At 51.5% G+C, this 23,278-nt stretch overlaps 1 protein-coding gene across 4 annotated transcripts in view; it reads left to right on the top strand.

Moving 5' to 3' along the window:
- The window catches only part of RPS6KA1 (ribosomal protein S6 kinase A1), a 40,074-nt gene extending 17,395 nt beyond the window's left edge, over positions 1-22,679 (top strand). For 2 of the 4 annotated variants that reach the window (XM_072885165.1, XM_072885164.1), the window contains 21 exons: positions 6,505-6,558; positions 11,307-11,423; positions 12,532-12,613; positions 12,935-13,015; positions 13,815-13,894; positions 14,513-14,619; positions 15,225-15,262; positions 15,389-15,531; positions 16,114-16,184; positions 16,434-16,522; positions 16,740-16,804; positions 17,813-17,915; positions 18,224-18,351; positions 18,861-18,986; positions 19,449-19,538; positions 19,786-19,944; positions 20,151-20,312; positions 20,971-21,047; positions 21,236-21,353; positions 21,776-21,913; positions 22,238-22,679. In XM_072885165.1, coding sequence (XP_072741266.1) covers positions 6,505-6,558; positions 11,307-11,423; positions 12,532-12,613; positions 12,935-13,015; positions 13,815-13,894; positions 14,513-14,619; positions 15,225-15,262; positions 15,389-15,531; positions 16,114-16,184; positions 16,434-16,522; positions 16,740-16,804; positions 17,813-17,915; positions 18,224-18,351; positions 18,861-18,986; positions 19,449-19,538; positions 19,786-19,944; positions 20,151-20,312; positions 20,971-21,047; positions 21,236-21,353; positions 21,776-21,913; positions 22,238-22,360 — 2,151 coding nt within the window. In that variant the 3' untranslated portion in view covers positions 22,361-22,679. The remainder of the gene's footprint in view (positions 1-6,504; positions 6,559-11,306; positions 11,424-12,531; positions 12,614-12,934; positions 13,016-13,814; positions 13,895-14,512; positions 14,620-15,224; positions 15,263-15,388; positions 15,532-16,113; positions 16,185-16,433; positions 16,523-16,739; positions 16,805-17,812; positions 17,916-18,223; positions 18,352-18,860; positions 18,987-19,448; positions 19,539-19,785; positions 19,945-20,150; positions 20,313-20,970; positions 21,048-21,235; positions 21,354-21,775; positions 21,914-22,237) is intronic. The other 2 variants (XM_072885167.1, XM_072885166.1) reach the window with 1 other exon arrangement.
- Positions 22,680-23,278: the final 599 nt, after the last annotated feature.

Genomic DNA, 23,278 nt, shown 5'->3' with positions numbered 1-23,278 from the left:
GAAACGGTGCTCGGACCTTTGCTTTGAGCAGGCAGCCCTGCAATGGTGCCGGATCGGTGATGTTCGGGATGATGCTGGGGTGGGAAAACTGGAGCCCACAGGGTTTCATACCTGGAAGGGAGGGCAGCTGTGGGGCCGAGGGAGCTGGCATGGCCCAGGGAGCGTGGGCTGGGATTAAACCCGTTGGAACATGTGCAGGAGAACAGGACAGAGTCTCCTCTTGGGCAGAGAGGTTTTTAAATCTGCTTGAGGTTTCAAATTATTATTTTCTTCTTTAATTGCGTGTGTGGTGCGTGTAAGCACGAGAGAGACGGCTTCGGTGTTTAATCTCTGAATATAACCTTGATACTGCAATGCCTGCTTAATTAGATAAGAGTGAAACTCTTGAATTCTCCCAGGTGTTTTTTTTAACTTCGGCAACTGAACGAAATCGGTACGATCTCGCAAAATGTTCTGCTTGGCTGGACTTCTGTTTTCAACTTTTCTTCTAAGCCGTAGTGAGCGGCAGGCCAGGAAACAACTCCTTTCCTGATAAACACGGCGTGTTTAAGCACCTGCTTATTCTGATTTAGCACTTGCTCTCCCCTCCCAGCAGAGTCCCAGGAGCGGCGGTGGGCTGACGTGGTGACCCTGCCACGGACGTGTGTGTCGCACAGGTACAGGGTGACATTTCTCAGCTCCCGAGAGGTCTCGGAGCAGTGGCAGACTTCTCGAGAGGCGTCGCTCAGAGGGCAGGTTTCCTGTGGGGGTAGTTAGCATCGCCTGCCTTGCTTTCCTGGAAGTCGGTGGATGGCAACAAAGCGAGTTAAAATCTGCAGCTGCTGATATGACCATCTCGTTGCTGTGGGCAGCACTTCCTCTCCTGTCAAAAGAGGCACAGCTCCCTTCTCTCCGTCCCGTCTCTCTAAACAGGTCCAGCCCGTCCTCTGTGCTGGCTGGTGGGTCCGTTCAGACGCAGGTACCGCAAGCTGAAGCCCTTCGCTTTGCAAGGGTGTCTCTGCTCAGGGACGAGCAGTGCTGCTCAGGGACAAGTGTCCCACAGGATTTCTCAGGCTGGGGGCTCCCAGGAGCACTGAGGGTGATCCACCAAAGAAGTGCAGACAAAAGTATGTGATTCTGGCCAATTCTTTGGTTGCAAACGAGACCAACCGTCAGCTTTGCCCAAATAAGGCCTTTGCAGGAGGGGAGGCAGTGGCTGGGGAGGTTTCTTTGCCTTGTTTGTTCCCCTTTTTGAGAACCACCACTTTAAAAAAAAAAAAAGTTCCAGACAGAGCAGCCTTTGCCTCTGCTTTTTACAACAGCAAAAAGCAGACTTGCTTCCTCTGCGAAGCTGCAGCATCTCTCGCTTCCCATTTATTTCAAGCTCCCTCCCGAGCAAGAGTTGCTGCTCTGCAGGGAGGTTTTTGCTCTGGAGTAGATTGCATAAAATAACGCGAAAGTTCAGGAGCATGAAGCTCCCGCTCCTGAGGCTGGCCCCCAGGAGCAGTCTGCACTGGAGGGGTCTGCACGAGCTGCAGCCCCGGCGACTGCACGTGGTGGACGTCGTCTTCATCCAGTGCTTCCTGGCCAGCAGCTGAGACCTCTGCTGAGACACCCCTTTGGTCCAGCACGGGGACGTCAGTCCCACTTCTGCAGCATATTGACAGGACAGCAGCTGGCTCTCTTCAGGCAGCAGTTCTTCACACCATCACCTTCCTGTTTGTGAAACCCTGATCCTTCCCTCCCCGATGCTGCTCCCAGTGCTCCCAGTGCTCGGTGGGATGTAACTGGATCCTGCCAGGAGGCAAAGGCAGTCCCTGGTTATTCTGATTTAAATCTATAGGGCTAGCAAGTGTCCTGTTTTATGGAGCTGATGTTGGGACTTGCCAGAGCTTAGCCCTGCAGTCTTGTCTGCTGACACAGAATTGGATTACAGCATCTTTACACCGTGCACTGGGAACCATTTGTAGCTGGCACCACTGGATTTGGGGATCGTCCTTCCTAGGACTGCTGTGCCAGTGACAGCAGGCTCAGGCAGCGTTTACAGCTGGGTCTTGGCCCTTCAGTGCCAGCGTCTGGCCCGCTGCTGCTCAGACAGCATCATCTCGCTTCTCCCAGGACCCAACTTTTTGCTTTTCAAAAATATGCAATAAGGCCTAGAAGCAACTTAACTCTGCCCTAAATCGTCAAACTCGCCCAGGATGTGCGAGGTCATTTGGGATTGTGATGGAGGAAGGCTCTTGCCTCAGCTCAGCTCACGTGTCTCTTGCCCTTAGAGCCCACAGCCTGCCTATTTGCATGCAGCTGCCTGCACCACAGTTTCCTTTGGTTTATGCTTCTTGCTTTAGGTTTTTGCCTTATATTGGGATCGTTACCTGTTTGTTTGGTTCTGGTCCCTTCTCTTGGGAGCAGAGACAGTGAAGCAACGGAGGTTTGCACTCTTGCAGCAGCCTTTCCCTCCACGATTGTCAACTGCATCTGAATCGACGAGCTGATGGCTTCAGCTTCTGACCAAGACCGGTTTATGGTCTCTAGGTTTAGCAGAGGGGCTTCAGGATGGCCCTCTTCCTTGTGAAAAGCCTCAGGAATTCAAAGTGCTGTTTCTAGGGGCAAACAGGGGCAGGCAGGCTGAGCCAGGCCCCTGGCAAGGCAGGACGGGGTGAGGATGCAATTCTTTGTGCCCATATGAACACACAGGTCAGAAAACTGATCAGAAGAGAGGCCAGACCACGAAGCAGGGTACCGCATCATCCTGTCTCACACTGAAGCATGCCTGCCTTCTGCAGCTCCTTTAATTCCTTGCACGAGCTGTAGCTGCCCAAATGTAAGCTCCAGCTTCTGTGTTTCGATGCTGCAGGATTGTTTTGCGATCCCTTGTGCCTCCTGCCACTGAGGAGGGAGCGACCCCCCCAGGAAACAGGCTGTAGGAGTGGGAAGGAGCTGTCGGGATGCTCCACGTAGACACACCTGCAGCCTGGCAGCACTTTGAATGCTGCAGTCCGGGGCAGCACTAAGCAACTTAACAGTTGCAAAAGTTGCATGGATCTGGAAAGAAGTTCAGCAGGAACTGTGACAGAGCGGGGAGAGCTAAAGGGATTCTGTAAAACAGCAAAGGACCTTGCAGTGACACTGGTGAAACAGCGGGGTAACTTCTGAAACCATTTAGGGCATCTGTTTTGCGTAGATGAAATGCAGATGGCCTCTTGACGGGATCTGGGAGCACGCACGTGGCTCACTCTTTTCCTTGCAAACATAGAAACTGGGAGGGGGTCGATTCAGAGCCATAGGGCTGAAACGCTTCTTCCCTCTCCGCTCCGGTCCCTGTGTCCGTGCTGCCTGACTTGGCCGATTCCCATCTCCTTCCCCCTCTGGGTGTATTAAGGCATCCCTGGATGTACAAGAGCAGGGTGCAGAGCAGTGTCACGGTGCAGGAGCTGACCCCTGAGCAAGCAGGCAGGGTTGTGCAACCCTCCCATAAGTTATCGGCGTGCAGACCTCACGCGGGGCCTCGCAGCAGCATCCCAAAGACCCGATACAGCGGATGACCAAGCAGCGACTCTGACACGGGGCAGGGACAAACCAGGGAAGGGTGCAGAAGCTGCCTCCTCCTCCTGGCTCCTTCCCTGGAGACCTGCGATTCAGCTGATCCTACAGGGAGAATATTTGTGCTGGACTCAGCATTTGCACTGCTCAGAGCAGGGGCAGCTTAGCTTTGGGGAAGAAAGCTACACAGGCTCTCAGTTGCTTATTGCCGCCTCACGTGGTGTCTGAAATTGCTCTTTCTATGCCTGTTTTCCTGCCTGTGACATGGGGGACTACACTGATCCTCTTGAAAAGCCTGCTGAGATTTGCTGATGGAAAGAGCCATGCCTAAGCACCCGTAAAGCCATCCAGTGTTTTCATTTGGCGCTGGTAATGTGCAGCCATCGCCACACAATGCAATTTCCCCATACGAAACCACAGTTTCCTTTCAGCGAAAACTCCCAAAATACATCCCAGTGACGTAACTACTACACTTGGGGTTCTCGTGCTGGTCTGGGTGCTGCAGAGTACTCTAAGTTGAGAAGCCAGCTTGCAAAGTATGGGAGAATAGCAGCCTAAAGCTTTGGAGATGCTGAGGCTCCTCTTTCGCAGCAAGCCAAGGATCCAGGAGGCAAGTGTCTAGCTGATAAAATATCTGCTCTGCCTACAGTACTGTGCTCTGTCTCTTCTGCAGGACACGAGAAGTTGGTGAATCGCCTGACCTTGTCCAGTTTTAATTAACGACTTTTCTTTTGGAAAAGGCATTTCTGATGGTGAAACTGCTTTCTAAGAAGTGTCTTTCCTAGGTGCTGCCAGAATTTGGGAGTGTTTTGGGACCAGAGCATGTGTTGAAGCAACAGAAATTAAAACAGCTTCTGGTTAGTTGTTGATGAATAGGAAGCGAAATGCCAAAAGCGTAATCTGTTTCTAGCTCTTGCAGGTTTTTTTTTTCCCCCCTTGCATTTAGATGTGACTGTCTCAACCAGCAAAGTGACAAAACGCAAGCAAAAACAAACCTGTCTCTTGGCTTCTGGCTTGTAAAATCCTTCCTCAGAAAAGGGGAAAGTAGGAAAGAGGACTTGTATTTTGAACTTGGTGTTGGGGGAAAAAAAAAACCAAACACCAAAACGTGTGTACGTCCCCAGCCCCTGATCTAGGATGACTAAGCCATCTGTGCCGTTTGAAGGTGGAATTGGGAAGTTCAGAAGTTGTCTCCTCCTCTGACTTCAGCAGCCTCCTGTGCTCAGACCTGGCCGGTGGCCGGAGGTGTCCTTTTATTTTCCAGGAGCAGCAAATATAATTTCCCAGTGGTGCAGGAATCTGTGTAAAATGGCCTCCCCTGGGGCTGTGGGTCTCAGAAGATGGCTGGTAGCTCGCAGGAGCAGTGTCTTGCGCTGGTGGGGTGGCCCTGCAGAGACATCTGTGCTTGGGGGAGAGAAATCAATCCGTCCCCGTCCAAGGCAGGGTTTGGTGCTTGCTCGCTGGTCGGAGCAGCGAAGGAGCCGAGAAGGAGCGGGTTTCCCTGTGGGTGGGTGTGATCCCCAGGGGGGGACCGCTGAGGTTTTTGTGATCGCTTTTGGGCGCTCGGGAAGGGGTTTAGTTGTGGCTTTGGCACAGATGTGTCAGCCGGCTGCCCTGGGCATCCGCTTCCCACGGCAGCAGCGGGACAGCCACCTTCTCACAGACCCAAAGATATCTGGGCTGCTCCCACAGCAAGGGCAGAGCGATGGAGGGGAGGAAGGAGAAGAGGTGACTGCAGGGGCCCCCTCCAATCTGATTCAGTCCCTTCCAGAGCTGAAAATCAGTTAATTCTTAACTCTAATCTCGCTGTTTTCACGCAGCTCCTCCCTTCCCTCAAGGCTTGCTTTTTCTCCTCCTGTCCTACTTTCAGGTCTCTCTGCCTCGCGCTGCGCCTGCCCGGTTGACGTTGCTGGCGCCGAACGGCCCTGCCAGCACCACGGGCTCAGGCGTGCTGACAAACTGCTTGAAAAGACACAAGAGAAGTCACAGCTCGAGTCTCTCTCAGATCCCTCCTGTCTGCAGTCACATGCGTTTTATCTCATCCATCTCAAGCCAAAGACTTGAACCTCTCGGAGGAAATGTTTCAAATCTGATTTGATTGGGGGGGGGGTGGGGGGATTTTTCTATTCAAACTTAGCTCATTATCTAAAAAATAGGTGAAGGAGTACCTAGATGTGATATCAAATCTATGTACTCTCATTAAAATACAGCAGGCTTGGGGACTGACCTTGCAAAAACTTACTGACCTTGCAAAAACTTACTTCTTCCCTTAAGTCTGAGTTTTTGGGGGAGAAGGAGCCATGTCCTAGCTGAGAAGCCGTTCTTTTCTGAGCTGCCTTTAAATGCTCCTGCATCTCTCCCTATAAGGGCTCAGAGAATTGCATCTGGCCCCAGAGGCAGCATGAACTGACATTTCTGATGCTGCTCAGGATCCTGTCAGAGCAGCTGGGCTGGCCCTGCCCTGCCCTTGAGGGACGTGGTGAGTTTTAGTATTTGAATATGTTCCTCCGGTTGCTTTAGAAACGCTGAGCGTGCCCCTGGAGAGAAGCCCTCTCTTTACCATGGGGATGCCAAACTTCCCTGCGGACCCAGGACACCACTACCAGAACAGATGCTTTTGGAGTTTGTCCAGGTGTAGCTGAGAGTAAAATCTGATCTAGATGTTAATCAACCTGCCAGAAATTAATTCTCTCTCCTTGGCGGTGCTGCTCTGATCCTTGGGGAACACGTGTAACCAAGTGCCGGCACCGTGTCCTTCTCCACTGCCTGTCAGCCTTTATCAAAGCCTTTAACAGCAGCTGGCTCCAACTGCTCTCCTGGAGCCACCAGCACAGCTCAGAATCACATCCCGAGGGTGATGTCTGGTGGGACACCACCAGTGACTATGAACAGCTCGCCTGGTCTTGCTAAACAAGTTCGTTGGGAAAACATTAGCAGAGTACCACAGCCCCTCTGTGCTGACGCTCATTTATTGTCCCGCAGGCAAAATCAGACATCACTTGGATAGAGAAGGACCTTGTGGACTCGGCAGACAAGGTAAGAGAGCCTGCTGCAGATGCGCACCTCAAGGAGACTCATCATTTAATTCGCACTTTGTCCCATGACGGTCATCCCACGTATGCGAGGGCGTAAGCAGTGCTTGCAAGGACCTCTCTGAAAACCAAACCCTTTTTTGCAGCACGCCCCTAGCAGCCCGTCTCAGCTAGGTGGGACTGCTAATACAGAAAACAGCTATTACTCACTTGCTCACATGACATCCTGGACTTGACTTCATCCTCCTCCTCCTTCCTCCCCACATCAAACCCCTTTCCGTGCTGTCATTTATGTCTCCTGTGGCTTTCTGATCTTGTCAGCTTGCTGGGGCGGGCGCTCCAGTGTTTTAGTTGCATGGATGTACAGTGGGGTTTTTTGATTGCTTTTCTGAGGCAACCCGCGCTGAGTGCCTGATAACAGGACGTGCAAAATTGTCTTGGTCGGGACAAGATTTATCAGATCTTGCCGGGCCCACACGCAGAGAGCCGGCTGCACGAGCATCTTGCACGGCTTCACTGAGCAACGTAAGGCTTCCTTGGAAGCGGTGACGCTCATCTTTGGACTGCACGTCATGGATGTGGTTTCTGCTTCACTGGGACTGTGGCAGAACGACGGAGGTGCCAGTATGAGCCGAGTCCCCTGGAGACTTGTGCTCAGCAGCTGCACGGTGCTGTCTGATGCTGCTCTCTGGCACCTCCTCCCAGCTCCCTTGCTTTGGACCTCATCAGCTATTGCGGCTCCCTCTGTGGAGCTGGGACCAGCTGCCTTGCTGGTATTAAGTCATTTGTTTCTTTCGTTATCGGTTCTCAAAGAGCACGTTATGGGGGCGGAGGAGGCAAGACAGTCATAAGTAGTCTCTCTGGGTCCAAACCAAGATCCTCTTTTCATACTCTGCGCTCTCTGGAGAGATTCAGAAATCAACACTGACACGGGGTTATTTCTAATTGCAAAGGTGCGTGGGTGTCTTTTTACTCATTTCGAGGGGTTTCTTTCTTACCTGCGCTCTCTGGGGTCTTGCTGAAGAAAACATCTGTCTGTCCTGACCCAATGGAAAGGTCAAAGGGGAACAGGCCTGGAGGGGGAAGGAGGCAAAACAAGCGATCTAAATACCTCTCCTCTGTCCTGCCAATAAATCCAAGCAGCAGTGGGTTCAGAAGCTGTCTGCATCAGAAATGCCCTTAAAAATACCTCGCATGGAACTTCCCAGGGTGGCTCTTGGATAACTCCAGCGTCCACGGCAAGGACTCTTGTGCAGCATAAAGCAAACGAAGGACTAGATGCAAATCCTAGTGATGCCAGAGGATTTGCCTATGGGATCGATGCACCCTGAATCCCATCACGGGTGACCCATCATCCCTGTGCCAGTGTGAGAGCAAAGAGATGTGCAGCTTTCCGAGGTGGTGTCAGACTTCTGTGTGGGTTTTCATGAGTTTTTCTCTTCCTTTTTAAAGAGTAAGTGGCTTCTCAGAATATTCCCCTGTTGTGGAAATACCCCCAAAGCTCACAGCCTGACATGAGATTCACGCAGCACTAGATGGAAGTCACTTTAACTAGACCACGTATGTTTTCTGTCAGCGTCTTGTCTGAACCAGGGAACCCAAATGTGAACGAGGAGCTGTGAGATTTTTTTTTTTAAAAAAAAAGGCAAAACAACAACAAAAAAAAAAACCAACAAGCCCCAGCCACAAGCGCTGTTGCTGGGGAGTGGGAGTGTGAACCTGCCTCCGTACGACCGAGTCGCTTGTCTCCACTGCGCATCTGCCAGCTGGGCTTTAACCACCTGTATCTCCTCCATCCGGCAACCTCAAGCGTGGGGCGTCCATGCAGCGCCGCGGGAGCCTCCCTGATCCCCGGGAGCCGGCCGTGCTTCCCCGGGAGCTCGCGGGGGTGGCGGTTACTGGGACTGTGCGATGTTGATCGGGATGGGAGAATGGAGAGGGACCCTAAACTTCCTCGCATCTGCGCGTTCCTCGCGCTCTGGCTGCAGAGGAAACATCGAGCCAAGCCCTGCAGCCTGCAGCTGCCTGCCCCCAGCCAGCTCTCCAGCCCGGTCAGTACTGCCGCTAGCTCGCTTTGCTTCACTTGGTGTCGCTGGTTGGGTGGGCTGATGCTTCAGATGGATATTCGGAGCAGTCTGGTTTGCTTTTCTTTTTCTGCCTTCTGGGATAGTTTGCTTAATGGTGCTATTGTAAGAAACTTATCTCGGTGCAAGCAAAGCCTGTTTGTGCTGCAGCTTGGTGGCACACAGGTGCTTTTGTGCTGGAGACTTCTTCTGGTGTGCTGCTAAATAGGCTGTAGGAGCCGGTCTCCAGAGTCCTAACTGTTGAATTGCAAGTTACTGGATGAGTCCATGGGAGGAAACCTCCCTCGTGTCAGCAAGATGCCAAATGGCATCTCAAAGCTTTTCTCAGAAAGCTATCAACAATGTCTCCGCTGATGCCACTTTTGGTCTAGTTGGCGTGTGTGTGTTTGCTGATGTGGTCTGCCTGGCAGGCTGCGTATGCAAATCTCTGCCTGCCTTGAGATCCAGCTTGGGCTGCTGAAACCGCTTGCAGTTAAACACACTGGGTCTTGCTATTGGCCAAGGCGAAGAATTCCCACAGCTGTGAAAATACGTCGCTCCGCAGCTCCTGAAGAGCTGTGGTAGGAGGATGGGTCCACGTGCCTTGGAGGTGGATACAGGAGTTCATTTCAAATGTTCCTCTCTGTGTAGGTGTGTGATGCTGCAGGGTGAAATATGCACGGTTGTACAAGTGCTGATGCTCTGTAGACCTGGTTTCCAGTGTTTTCATGAAGATGAGGGGGAGGGAAAGAGCCTACGACTTCCACTGGTCCCGTCCCCGGGTCTCTCCCTGCTGTGGGATCTCTCCCTGGAGAGCTGAAGAACGTGGAAGGACTAGCAGGAGGAGACCTCTTGGCTACTCCTGCTCAGGTTCTTGGCTAGAAGTGGGAAGCTGTTCCTAACCAACAGCTGTCTGCCATGCACTGAGCCTCCAGACAAAACCAGAAGTGTAAGGTGGCTGATTTAAGCTGGGAGATCATATGGGATGTGAAAACTTGCTGTTACAGGGATTATAAGATCTTTCTTGTCTGTGATCACTGAGACCAACAAAAGGCAGGATAACACGGGGGGAGCTCCCGTCCCCCTGCCCTCTCCCCGTGCTCGGGCTGTATGTGCTGCACCGCTGAGAGCGTGGGCTTCTCTGCTAGGTCTTAGTGTCTGAACAATGCAGGATCTCGAGAGAGCAAAGCTACCAACGTGGAAACAAAGCCACTTCTTAATCTACAGAAAAGCCCAGCATGAGAGCGGGAAGGGAAGGGTGCTCGGTGCAGGTAGGCAACCACATCCGCGGTGCTTGGCAAGGCCGCCCTCCCCCAGAAGGTGCTGGGAGGGTGGGGAGTGGGCTGGGGTGCAGAGGAGAGGCAGAGCCTGAAACTTGGTTCCTGTTGTTGTTAAAAGCTGCTTTAATTAGGTGGGTTCCTGACTCACCGAATAGTTTTAGAAAACAAAGCATAACTTTTTTTCTCCCAGCTCCGCAAGGGGAAGATCTAAATAGTAGTTCCAGCTTTCTGGCAGCTTCTGATGGCCACACCTGCCCTAGGGTCGGAGAGCAACCGAGTTTAATGCCCTTTGGAACGTAACTGCCGGCCTTCAGGTCCAACTAGCAACCAGACCATGTCTAACACTGGGTAACGGTGAGACTGAAGTGCTAAGAAGCCTGGACTTGCCCTTACCAGACGTACAGCTACAAGGGATTTCTGGCCTGAGTATGATTCATGTCTGTAGAATTGGGAAGTTGAGTCGAGCCTGCTCTGCGGGCTCTCCCTGTGCTCAGCCAGGAGAGGGGCTGGAACAGGTCAAGCTCAGAGGAAAGCTAAGTACAGATATATTGGCTAGGTATGGTCAAGAGAAGTAGAGGGAAAGGCACAGCTGGAAGAGTAGTAGTATAAAAAGTCTCTTTATATTTGGGATGCAAACAGAAAGCAGCACAAGGGGTTTCTGTTGAGCTGAACTCTGGGCTTTATGCACCAGAGGTATGGACAAGGTTTGCTGGGGAAAGGAGGTGTTTCAGCATCACCTCAGGGTCTGTGGCTGTTCTCGTGTGCTTCGTTGGTGAGCATATTCTAGATACTGCTGATTAAATCTCTTTTTCTTCTTTATTTTTTTTAAATAAAAGAATGTGTTTTAAACAAAACATGTGCCAGAGACCTTGGCTTCCCCTCAATCTTCTTGAAGGCTTGAGTCTGTTAAAGCATCATCTGTATGTGCTGAAGATGCACTAAGACTTATGTTGCAGAGTTGCTCAGATTGCTGAGCAGATGGGCTCCAACATGTCTGATTTTTGCCAGCCCTGGCCGTGTTTTGACAACAGTGCCGTATTTTTGTGTTGTGGGATTTTTAGTGGCATAAACACTCCTGTTTTTGCCACCAGTGCCTCAAAAAGGAAGGTGCTTTTCAAGCACTCTTCTGAAATGCAGTTCAAAGAAACGCACCGCAGGCGGTGCGAGGAGCGGAGCCTTTGGGAGAGCACTGGATATTTAACAAGGCTGCCTGGTGCAAGCCTACTGATCACTTATTTATTCCAGATGTTGAAGCTAGGAGATACCTGTGACAAGCACCAACTTTTATGGTTCTTTCAGATGTGGTTCCTGTGAGTCTGTAGCTACAATCCTTCTTCCTTAGTCCGCTAAGGCTTGCTTTCCCTTGTTCAGGAGTATATTCTCAGTCAACCGCGTCCCCTCTTTTTCAGGGCGAAGGTGTTGTGAAAGAAATCAACATCACGCACCATGTGAAGGAAGGCTCCGAGAAAGCTGATCCTTCGCAGTTTGAGCTCCTGAAGGTGCTGGGACAGGGCTCTTTTGGCAAGGTGAGTTCACTTCGTCCTAGGTGTCATGCCGGAGAAATGATTTTGATGACAAAAGGGACTATCCCCAACGAAACCACTTTCCTGATTCCCACCAGATCGTGAGAATCTGACTGATGAACCCATTTAGCAAATGGTTGCTTCCAACTTGAAAGGCAGCTGTGGTGATGCCTTCTCAATAAGGGCCAGCCTGTATGTGCAAAGCTCCCCTGTAATTCTTTTTTCAGATGATCAGGAGAAAGGAGTAGTATCCTGCTTGTGAATGCAGGTGTTGCGCAGGGCAGAGGGACGTCCTGCAGCTCTTTAGCTGGCTGCCAAGCTGTCAGTGGAACTGAGGACTTGGAGGACTCGGGCATGTTCCTCTCTTCTCAGAAACGATGCTGTGTGTATCTGGTTTTGGCCCCTGTTTACGGTCCGGTTTCCCTTTTGTGAAGGGGGAAGGAAATAGCCTGTAACTCTTATCTATTTCAATGTGTAAATAATCCAGGTCTCTTGCAGACCATCTGCTCGCACATTAAATCAACTTCACGTCAACCAGTTACCAGCGCTAAACAGTTGGGGGCTTGCACAGGGCTGTGTGCTGTTGCCTGGGCAAACGCAGCAGTGGCTTTATGCAAAAGAAAGGTGGTATCTTTTTGAAGCTGCCTAAAACCAGGTAGTCTGGGATATCAGGGAAGGGAAGGAGGTAAAAATCCAGAGAGGATGCAGGACGTGATCAATAAGGGGTTGATCTGGCTGTCGAACCAGCAAGTCACCGGGAGGCTTTGTGGTACGTTGAAGTATCAGTGCTTCAAGTCACAGCCCCCAGGCATCAGCCACAGCCCCACGGGAACTGCGGGAGTGAGCAAGAGGTGTGGAAGACGGGAGAGGAGGAAAGTGCAGTATAAAAGCCCGAGTGCTGTCATGGCTGGAGATAGGGGGTGAGAGGAGTCTACACACAGCACTTTCCTGAAAACCTCATGGGGTTTCACATGGAGATCTTGAGGTACATCTTCCCAGTCCTGTGGCCAGCTGCTTCTTAGGGTTACTGTGAGGTTTGCCACTTTGGGAGGCATCCAACTCCTACTGCTAATGTTTAGTGCTTGGTGAATGTGGTGGTGTTCTCCCTCAGGTGTTCTTGGTGAGAAAAATAACACCGCCAGACAGCAACCACCTCTATGCCATGAAAGTGCTCAAGAAGGCGACATTGAAAGGTAGGAGACTCTTACTGCGATGCTCTTATCCTCCATGTCTTAAAGAGCACTGGGGAAATGTCACAGCAGTCGCTGCTGGCCTCGGGGTGATCTGGGTGAAAGAGAAGTACCTTTATCTCGGCCAAACAGCCCCCTGTTGCAGTGATGGAGGTGGGAAAAGTAAAAAAAAAAAAAAAAAAGACCCTTGTTGCAGTGATGGAGGTGGGAAAAGATCTGGCTCAAGCTGCCTGGTACTAAAGGGCTTAAGGCTGGGGACAAGGCTGACACCGGAGTACTGCGTGCCTTTTTCTGTGTCTGAGCTGTTCCTCTCTCTTCCCACAGTGCGTGATCGAGTAAGGACAAAGATAGAAAGGGACATCCTGGCTGATGTAAACCATCCCTTCGTGGTGAAACTCCACTACGGTGAGTGTGGAGCTAGTTGGAACACTGGGAGAGGGGCTGCAGGCTCGAACAGACACTGCCTGCTTTTAAGCACAATAAAGAAAGATGCTGCTACAGGCACACCCGCCACGAGCAGGTAGATGAGCATGAGGCATCCAGCAGCAGGCTGCTCGGAGGATGCTGAGAGCCCCTCGTGGTCCCTAACAGGCTTCTGGAGATACCTGAAATGGAGAAGAGGCCCGGCTCAGTCTGTACCCCTCAACGGCTGGGCTGCTCTGGAGCCTTCGCAATCCCCTTAACACAAATCCTTTCCTGGAAAGATCTTTGGTCCCGTGCCCGCTCTAGCTATTGAATGGGGAACCAGAGCGTAGACCGGGAGAAGAGGTTTAAACATCAAATCCTTGGGATTAAAACATTAAATCAGGAGAAACTGAGAAAGCAGAGTTAACTAGTCAAGCCAGAGTTTGGCAGGATTAATGCTCTGACTCTGAGGAAGGCGAGGACAGCTTCTTTCCCTGTAAAGTGACCAGTGCCTCGGGAAAACAGCCCTTTCGGTAGGGCATCACTGGCTGAAAGGGAACCAACCCTCCATAAAATGAGGATTTTCTGCAGTGCCAGAGTGCTGCTGGTGAGCTCCCATTTCAGCATCACGGACAGGCTATCTCATTTACCCCAAATAATTAGCCCTACCTGCGTTTAACCTAGTAACCATGCAGGGCATCTGCACAACTGGAGCCATTGGGATTTAAGGGATTAATGTAACACCACGGAGCCTTCCCGCAGCAGAGGGGTCTGATCCCTGCTCCGGCTTGTGTTTCAGCATTCCAGACGGAGGGGAAGCTGTATCTCATCTTGGATTTCCTCAGAGGAGGTGACCTTTTCACTCGGCTTTCCAAAGAGGTGGGTATGCTCTGGCATCTTGGTGGGTTGCTGAGGCTCTCACTTCATCTGGGCTTAATTGCCTGGAGAAGCGATTGACCCTTGCAAAGTCTTTGAGAGGGGTGGAAACAACCTCCGACCTGCTGCAAGCTCAGAGCTGGCAACAGGAGAGGATGTCTCAAGAACGCTGTCCTCTGGCAGAAAAGCAGCAGCACAGGAGGCAGGTCTCACCTCCGCAGCAGCTTCTGCTGAGCATCACGTTAAGAACGAAAACGAGTGAGAACCGTGTTCTGCTGCAGTGTTGGCTGGTTGTGTCGCCTCGCTGGGACGGGACGAGGGCAGGGAATGGGAGAGGTAACAAGAAGTTGTGCCAGGTGAAGCCAACTGGGAACATAACCTGGTTAATGTAAATGAAGAGTTTTTTAAAGACCTGTCTGCTGCTTAGCAACCTTATTTTGTTTTTTGGTGTTGCTGCTTAACTGATACTTTAGGGTGGCGGGTGAAGCCTGGGAAAATTAGGTATGAAAGGGCAGAAGGGAGCAACGTGGATGTGAAAGGTCTTGCAGGGGTGCGGCAGAGGTGGTCCTGCTGCTGGCATTGTAACCCCAGCGCCTGTCCACTTCCTCTCCCTTCCTGCAGGTCATGTTCACCGAGGAGGACGTGAAGTTCTACCTAGCAGAGCTGGCTCTGGGGCTCGACCATTTGCACAGCCTGGGAATCATATACAGGGATCTCAAACCAGAGAAGTACGTGCGGCACAGCTGAGGCAGGGAACCGGGTCCTTCAGTTCAGTCCCAAGCCCGCAGTCAGCAAATGGCGTAGCCATCTTCCACAAAGGCAAAGCTGAGCGATGCCCGTAGGCCAGCCAGATGGAAGGCGGCAGTGCCAATTGACAAGGCTCTTGCTCCTCAGATCAGCAGTTACGGCCAGGAGTGCTGCGGAGGCAGCATGTGTGCACCACATGTCTGAGCAGTAATGCTTGGCAGTCTCCGGGCTCCAGCTTTAAGCAATTGAGAGCCTTCGGAGGGAAAAGGCACCAGGCTGAGCCTCTGCAGAGACACACACCAGCTGCATGAGTTGGTTATTCTCACCTGGGGTATGTGGGGGATCAAAGGTGGGGTAACCTGTGTGGGTCATTCGTTCAATGTGAAGCTGAGGGCGCAGAGAGAAGGGAGCTGCTCTTTGTCCTGCTCGTGTCTTGGTGATGGAGCTTAAAGCGCTGGGGGAAGGGACAGATAACTTTCTCCTCTGGATTCTGGGAGCATCTCAGACCAGCCCCTGCTGTGTGTGCTTGTTCCCACCAGCCCTTATTGCAGACAGTAACAACTTGTTTTTTTCATTCGTGCTGTAGCATCCTCTTGGATGAAGAAGGGCACATCAAACTCACAGGTAAGGGACTCCACAAAAGCCTTGTGCTCCAGCAAGCTTGAAATACGGAGCTTCTCTTAGGCCCCTCTGCTCCGTGTGATTGCTCAGAGCACATGGGTGCATGCCGACAGTTGTTCTCTTACGTAGATTTTGGCTTGAGTAAGGAGGCTATAGACCACGAGAAGAAAGCCTATTCCTTCTGTGGGACAGTGGAATATATGGCACCAGAAGTTGTGAATCGCCAGGGCCACTCCCACAGTGCTGACTGGTGGTCGTACGGGGTGTTAATGGTAGGTACCCAGCTCGTGTGTTCGGAGACCTGGCGTAGCAGCTGCTCCCGCGGTAGCTCTGAAGCACCCTTACGTGATTCCGCATGTCTAGCAGATGTGCTGACCTGGGGACCTTCTCCAAGCTCCCTGGAAGGGCTCTGTAACAGCTGTCCAGGCATCCAGCCAGGATCGCGTGTTTCTTGGGGGAGGCAGAGCTCCTGAGGCTGCTGTCCCAGGGAGCGCTGGGGTGCACAGCGTGGGGTGCACAGCGTGGGGTGCACAGCGTGGGGTGCACAGCGTGGGGGTGTCCGTGTCAGCTGGGATGTCGGTGTCTGCGCAGATCTGGTGCCACCGTCTGGCGGTTGCTGAATCCAAGGGCTCCCGCAGGAGCAGGCGCTGGTTTGAAGATGTTCCCGCTGCAAACCTTGTGAACCGAGCTCCTTCTGAGAAAATATGATGTCTGCGATCTTTGTTAGAGCTAGGATTTTAATCGCTCGCAAGCTTTTCGCTAGCTTTGGCGTGAAAGTGGAGGTGCAGTGGGATCTGTGCAACCCTCAGGCTTGCCCAGACGTGTGACCTTCCCTTCTTCTCTTTCCCTCCCAGTTTGAAATGCTCACCGGCTCGCTGCCCTTCCAGGGGAAGGATCGTAAGGAGACGATGACCCTCATCCTCAAGTAAGAGGATTTTCTCTTTCATGTATGTATAGGAGGCGAGCTTCTGCTCTTTCTCTGAGCGTGTTGCAATTTGGGGGTTCTCGCAACTTAATGGCATTATTTGGCAAGTGGGTTTGTATCAACAATTAGTTTGAAGGGTGCAGTGTAAATGCCAAACAAATGATTGTACTTTTGGGGGAGGAGATGCTGCAGCTGGCTTGCGGGTTGACTTCTTTAAACCTGCAACTGATTGCATAACTTCCTCTCCAGAGCAAAGCTGGGCATGCCGCAGTTCCTGAGCTCTGAAGCACAGAGCCTCCTGCGAGCCCTTTTCAAAAGGAATCCAGCCAACAGATTAGGTAAGACATTTTTTGGTTTCTGAGTACACCTGATGCTGTATCGGGGCCTCTCACACCCTCGTGGGTCAGCAGCATGTTCACACTTGTGCTCGGTTAATGGGCTTGTTTCATTACAGCCAGGTTCCCTGTAATACCTGGCTGTGTTGCATACGTGGTAGCCTTTGCCTTGTCGGAGGTCCTGATTTAACGCAACGCGCTCCACGGGTGCATCTTTCAGGTTCTGGACCAGATGGGGCGGAAGAGATCAAGCGCCATCCTTTCTACTCTACCATTGACTGGAATGTGAGTATCAGAAATATAAGAGCAAACTTTTACACCGCTCGGCACCGGTCATGCAGTTCTGCTGACTGCAGGAATAGCACGGTCGTGATGCTTGCAGACTGACCAGCTATGGGAGAGCTGCCAGTCCCTGCTTCCATCTCTTGCAATAATCCTTCCCAAAACTAAAATTCTGTTTGTCATGGGAATAACTGTTTCCTACCTGAGTTGCCTATGATCTCACCTTGGTTTGAATTTACTCATCTCTCAACAGTAAGGTGCAGGTTTTAACTGGGGTTTGGCACAACGCGGATTGTCTTGCACAAAGTGGGAAGGACTCAGGGAAACATTTCTGGCAAGGAAATACCTTGTTTTGTACAGAGAAGCAGGGCGATAACTGAACCGGCATTTCCCAATTGCTTCTGGCCAACTCCCTACTTTACCACGTAATTTTGTTTCTTCCCTGTTTTCCCTTACTTGATAAGGAGGTTTGAAGATCAGCCTTCCAGTGCTTTCGAGGCAGCCAGCAAGCTGCTAGACTGAACCTCCAGCAATGCTAGTAAAGCTTATTTCAATTTTTTGCTGCAAGAAGCAATTTAAAAAGGCTACTCGTGGGAGTGCTGGGTTACGAATGTCCTCCTAGGGCATCTCCTCTGGCTGTCCCTGGGGAGATTTGTGTCAGCAAAGCCCTAATGGGAGTTAGGAGGAGGTGGAAGAGCCTGGTGAGGTAAATACTTTATAGATGCTGCTTTTGGAGAGGCACCAAGTTACATACGGAACACTTTTTTCCCTTGATTTAATGTATGGTAGGACTTGTAGTATTTCTCCACAAACTGACTCAAACGCACCCCAGTGGCCAAGAAGTCTTCCCTCAGACTGCCGAGCTGTAGTTAAAGGCTAAGCCACAGAGCTGTTTCTAGTTTCACAAAATCCCTTCTTGGCCTCTCGTTCCTAGCAAGCCTTTGCACCCTTCTGAGCGTGTACGAGAGCGTTGACCTGTCGGAGCACTTTTGAGCTGTCTTTGTTTTGCAGAAGCTGTACCGCAGGGAAATCAAACCGCCCTTCAAGCCTGCAGTAGGCCAGCCAGATGACACCTTTTATTTTGACACAGAATTTACGTCGCGTACACCAAAAGGTTTGTATGAATTCACACAAAGCCAAAGTTTCCTGTGTGAAATGATACTGTACGGCTTAATGCTGGTTTGCCGGTGCCAGCAGGGCAAGGTTTGCCTCCTGCTCGTGCTGCCAGCTCCAGATGGTTGCAGCACTGAGGAGGTGGCCCGGCCGTAGATATGGGGTGTTACGGGGTAAGATCAGTGCTGCGTGGTGTGGCTCTTGTCTCGAATAAACTAAAGAGGAGCCATAGCTCCTGGGCAGCAAGGGGAAGGCTTCGGCTTCCACCAGGCTAGCCCTCTTCAAGTTGTCTCTCAACTCCTGTTGCAGATTCCCCAGGCATCCCCCCTAGCGCGGGGGCCCATCAGCTCTTCCGAGGCTTCAGTTTTGTGGCGACCGGGTTGATGGAGGATGGCAAGGTGAAACCTGCCCAGTCGCCTCTACATTCGGTGGTACAGGTAAAAAGCGGGAACAGAGAAACAACGGTGGGAACAGAGAAACAACTGTTTGAAGCTGCAGTAATACTCCAGAGTGGGTCTGCGGGACCTCTGTACCATCTGGAGCAGAGCTAACGGGAAGCCTGAGGCAGTGTCGTTCTGTTTTGAATTCTTGAATCCTGTTGTTCTTTCATTTCTGTTGACTGTCATGTGCAAGGGTGGTCAGGGCAATGCGAGTCTGTTTGCTTTCCTCTCCCCAGGTGGACCCGTGCTAGCGGGAGGTCTGTGTAAATGCCCGTGGGCTGAAAGGTGCCACCGAAATGCACCATGCTAGATGCAGATAGTGTCAGCCCACTGACCTATATCTGCCTTGCTCTCTTCTCCTCCCTCTCCCCAGCCAGGAGGAGAAGCTGTGGGATGTAGCAGACAGCAGTCTGTCAGCTTGCTCTGTGTTGCAGTTAACTCATCATGTTGCACAAACCCTTCCCCGAACCCTTCCAGCTCATCAACTCTCTGCTTTCCTCCTGCAGCAGCTGCACGGCAAGAACATCCAGTTCAACGACGGCTACGTGGTGAAGGAGGCAATCGGCGTCGGCTCCTACTCAGTGTGTAAACGCTGCATTCATAAAGCAACCAACATGGAATACGCAGTCAAGGTCTGAGATTTACCATCTGAACTGAACTCCCCTGTTAGATTTGTGTTCATCCCCATGATGACCAAAGTAACAGCCAGGAATGAAATTGCTTTCCCTGCTTGCGCAGGGCCTAAAGACAATTTCTGCGCTGCTGTGCACGTAGCTGCACAAGCTTTCTTATCTAGGAATAGCGGGGAAGCAGCGTTCTCCTCTGTCAAGGGGGAGGACAGTATCTCACCTTTCTTTGCAAAGTTTGCTGTGGCTATGTCAGCTCTTAACAAATAAGCCAAATATAAAACTTTGGGGTTTGGGGCCACAGAACTGATGAAGCAACTAGAGGATTTCTAGAGCTTGTTGCTAAAGAGGGCAGGGACAGGGAATGGCTATGGTGCAGGATCTCTGCAGGGCTCCACTCACCTTGTTTGTTTTGTCCCGGCCCCTTTCCCACCCCATTGTGGCCAATGCTTATCCATACTCTTGCAGGTTATTGACAAGAGCAAGCGAGACCCTTCCGAGGAAATAGAAATCCTCCTGCGATACGGGCAGCATCCAAACATCATCACCTTGAAAGATGTGAGTGTAACTGGAATGAATTCTCCTGTATTTTGGTTTAGGACGTGCAGACTGGTCTATGGGGGGCACAACGCAGCTCCAGCACGGGCAACCCAATGGCCCTGCGCAATGTGTCGCTCTGGGGTGGGGAAGCATCCCCAGACCCACCTCTGCATTGCTGATTTCTGTCTGCTTCTTGGTGCTAGAAGTACAAAAGGGAAGCTCTGGAAGCACGTTTTGGTTAACCCCTCCATACTTGCTTTGGTAGGTGTACGATGATGGGAAGTACGTGTATCTGGTGACCGAGCTGATGAGGGGAGGGGAGCTGCTGGATAAAATCCTCAGACAGAAATTTTTCTCCGAGAGGGAAGCCAGTTCGGTCCTGCACACGATCTGTAAAACGGTGGAGTATCTGCATTCCCAAGGGGTGAGTTTTCCTGGGAAGCTGTCTGGCATTGCGCTACGCTCCCTCTCCTCCGGGGAGTAACTGCATCTATCAGGACTATTATTTCTTGCTGGTGTTGCTGTCTTGGCAAGCCAGACGTGGGGCCGGAGCAGGGGTTGAGTGTCCTGATGCAGCTTCAGACCTGTGTCTTCCAGGGGTATGAGAATGGCACTTTCTTTGCTCCACAGGTGGTTCACAGGGACTTGAAACCCAGCAATATTCTCTACGTGGATGAGTCGGGAAACCCCGAAAGCATTCGCATTTGTGACTTTGGCTTTGCCAAGCAGCTGAGGGCTGAGAATGGCCTTCTCATGACTCCCTGTTATACGGCAAACTTTGTGGCACCCGAGGTAAGCACCCTACTGACCCGAGACACCCTTCGGTAGCTCTCGCGTCCCTCCCCTAGCCTGTGCTCTCCCTCGGCACAGGTAGGTCTGCCCCGTTCCTAACTCCAGCCTGCTCCGGCATGCTCTGTCCTGGAAGAGGTAATTACAGAAATACCACTTGTAGTAATGAACAAATAGGGGATCTCAAGTGCAGTCCTCCAGCTTGTACTGTCCTTATGAGGCGGTCTGCTTAGGGTATTGAGACTTTAAAATCCCAGTGCTTTTCTAAGCTGCTCCCCTTCCTGATAAACTGACCTGTTAAGAGAGATGGGATGATTTTCCACTCAGTTATCTTGGTGCGGAAGAAAGAAAAAGAGCAGGCACGCAATGGAGCATGCGTGCAGTGTCACCACACTGGAACACGACAAATGAGAAAGAAGCCGTTTTGATGTGCCTGGGGGGTTTCTCTGTTCCATGAAACCAAAGTCTGATTTGAATCCTGATCTTTAGTCCAAGACTCAGCTGTTCTAGACTAGCTGTCTCTAGTCCTAGAGCTGTAGGGCTCTAGGAGCTTTGCATACAGACTGCACACAGCGGTGAAGCCGCTCTTCACAAGCTGAAGTGAACTCAACAACAAGAACCAAACACACTTTTTTTTTTTCCCTTTGCTTGTTCTGTGCAGGTGCTAAAACGCCAAGGCTACGACGAGGGCTGCGACATCTGGAGCCTGGGAGTTCTCCTGTATACGATGCTCGCAGGGTAAGCACCTCTTTCTCTCTGGAAGGCAACAGTTGGGGTTGTGACCACCAGACATGCTCCACGGTTGTGACCACCAGACATGCTCCGCGGTGGCAGTTGGACCTCTCCTCGTCGGTCACTGCTACCTGGAAGCGCTCCCTGGCCAGGTTACAGGACGGTAAATCAAATGCTCTCTCTTCTCTCCCCAGCTGCACTCCATTTGCAAATGGTCCCAGTGACACTCCAGAAGAGATCCTGACCCGGATAGGCGGGGGGAAGTTCTCCGTCAGTGGAGGCAATTGGGACACTATTTCTGACATGGCCAAGGTACGGTTTGATATTCATCTGCGTTACATTAAAGGGTTGAGGTCAAGCACGGCCAGTTGCTGTGAGGCAAGTTTAAAGCAGGTTGGGGAGGGAGGGCAGAAGAGAGAGGAGAAAACCAGCAGCGTAGCTTCTACCCCACGCATATCTCCCCCATAGCAGCTCAGCAGCGTGTCTCTCCCCGCTTTGTTTTAGCTCTGGCTGTGAATACTTGTGTGCAACACCAACCTTGTGCTTGACCCATGCGGGGTTGGCTGCTGTGTTATACCTCCCAGGCCTACCGAAAACATATTTTATAGAAAAGGAGATTGATGTCTGGGGACTTTAAACTTGTCCTCCGAATTTAAATCCTAATTTGGGGCTGGTATTTTTGCATTTGAAGTATGAAATCTTCTAAAGTCTAACTTTCCAAACGATGCCCTTAGGATCTGGTATCAAAGATGCTTCACGTAGATCCTCACCAGCGCCTAACAGCCAAGCAGGTCCTGCAGCATCCGTGGATAACCCAGAAGGACAGCTTACCCCAGAGCCAGCTGAATCACCAGGACGTTCAGCTTGTAAAGGTACCAAAGTCTGGGCTGGGCCTTCAGCTGGTTCCTCATGTACCATGGGCTCTCTGGACAGCAGCGGTCCAGGTGGGGTGATGGTGGTGTGGGCAAAGCAGGATGGAAGGGTGGAGAGGTGTGGGCCAGGGGAGGCAATACAAGACAAGCTGGGTTTTTGGCAGGAAAAGCCTGCGTGTCAGCACAGGAGGGAGATTTAAAGAGAAAAGAAAATGCTTCTGGCTTTGTTTGTGGGTCTGGCTACTCTGGTCCCTCATCTTGTAAAGCCGTGAGCCTGAAATACCTCTTCTGCATCTAAATGACTTCTCGTGCCTTCTCTCCAAGGGGGCGATGGCTGCCACATACTCTGCACTGAACAGCTCCAAGCCAAGCCCCCAGCTGAAGCCCATCGAATCCTCCATTCTGGCACAGAGGCGGGTGAAGAAGCTTCCTTCCACCACACTGTGAAGCTGGGGCGGTCTGCAGCCGCACGGTGCGGGGCAGGCACACGCCAGGCTTTGCACACCCACTGAAGACGGGGGGCAGGAGATCGGGCGGTCAATGCCTGCATAGGAGCTCCCTCGAGGACTTCTTCTCAAAAGGCCAAGTGCCTTTCTGGGTCTGAAAGACTGGCTCCTCCTTGTACGGACAGATCTTTGCTGAGAGAACTTCACTGTAAAACTTTTTTGAACTGTAAATTGTCAATTTTTAAAGGCATCCATCTGTGTATATGAGAACTAGAATGTATAACTGATGTCAAGTGGCACTAAAAAGCAGCTCTGATTGACCCTTTCTTGTATAGGGGCAGATACTTGTTGTAGCTACATCATTTCTTAGAATCGATCCTCTCCAACGCCACTGCAGCTGGAAGACTGCGTAATGTTTGGGGTTTAGGCTTTGGGGTTTTTCCTCCCTTGAACCTTTGGACGCCCTTCCCAAAGCCACCTCTGCAGACTCCCAGCCAGCAGCACTCGTGTTTGTAAAGGACTTCCCTCCCCTCCCCTTCACTTTTTGTGCGTGTGTGTTCAGAGGGTAAGGTCGATTTTTCAGACTCCGTTTCTTCCTCTCTCCTGCCCTCCCCCAGCCCAGACGGCAGTTCTCTGAACACAATAAACCACGGGTTTTCCAAACACCCCCTTAGATGCTCGGCCGTCCAGAATACCTGCTAGATTTGGCTCATTCCTTCCCTCTGCCCTCCCATCTTCATGTTCTCCCCATCACTCCTGGGGACTTTGTCACCCGCGCAGGTGGAGGTGACAAAGGAACCTTCTCCTCGGCAAAGCTGAGGCTTCGGGCTGGCTCTGGCTGCTGCTTTTACCATTTTTGGTTTTCCTTTCCTTCAGCAGGAACCTATGAAACAAACCATCCTTTTTTTTTTAATTTAAC

Source organism: Ciconia boyciana, chromosome 21 (genome assembly GCF_034638445.1).
Source record: "Ciconia boyciana chromosome 21, ASM3463844v1, whole genome shotgun sequence".
In the NCBI taxonomy this organism is placed as follows: Eukaryota; Metazoa; Chordata; class Aves; order Ciconiiformes; family Ciconiidae; genus Ciconia; species Ciconia boyciana.
This window is presented reverse-complemented; position numbering and strand designations above follow the sequence as displayed.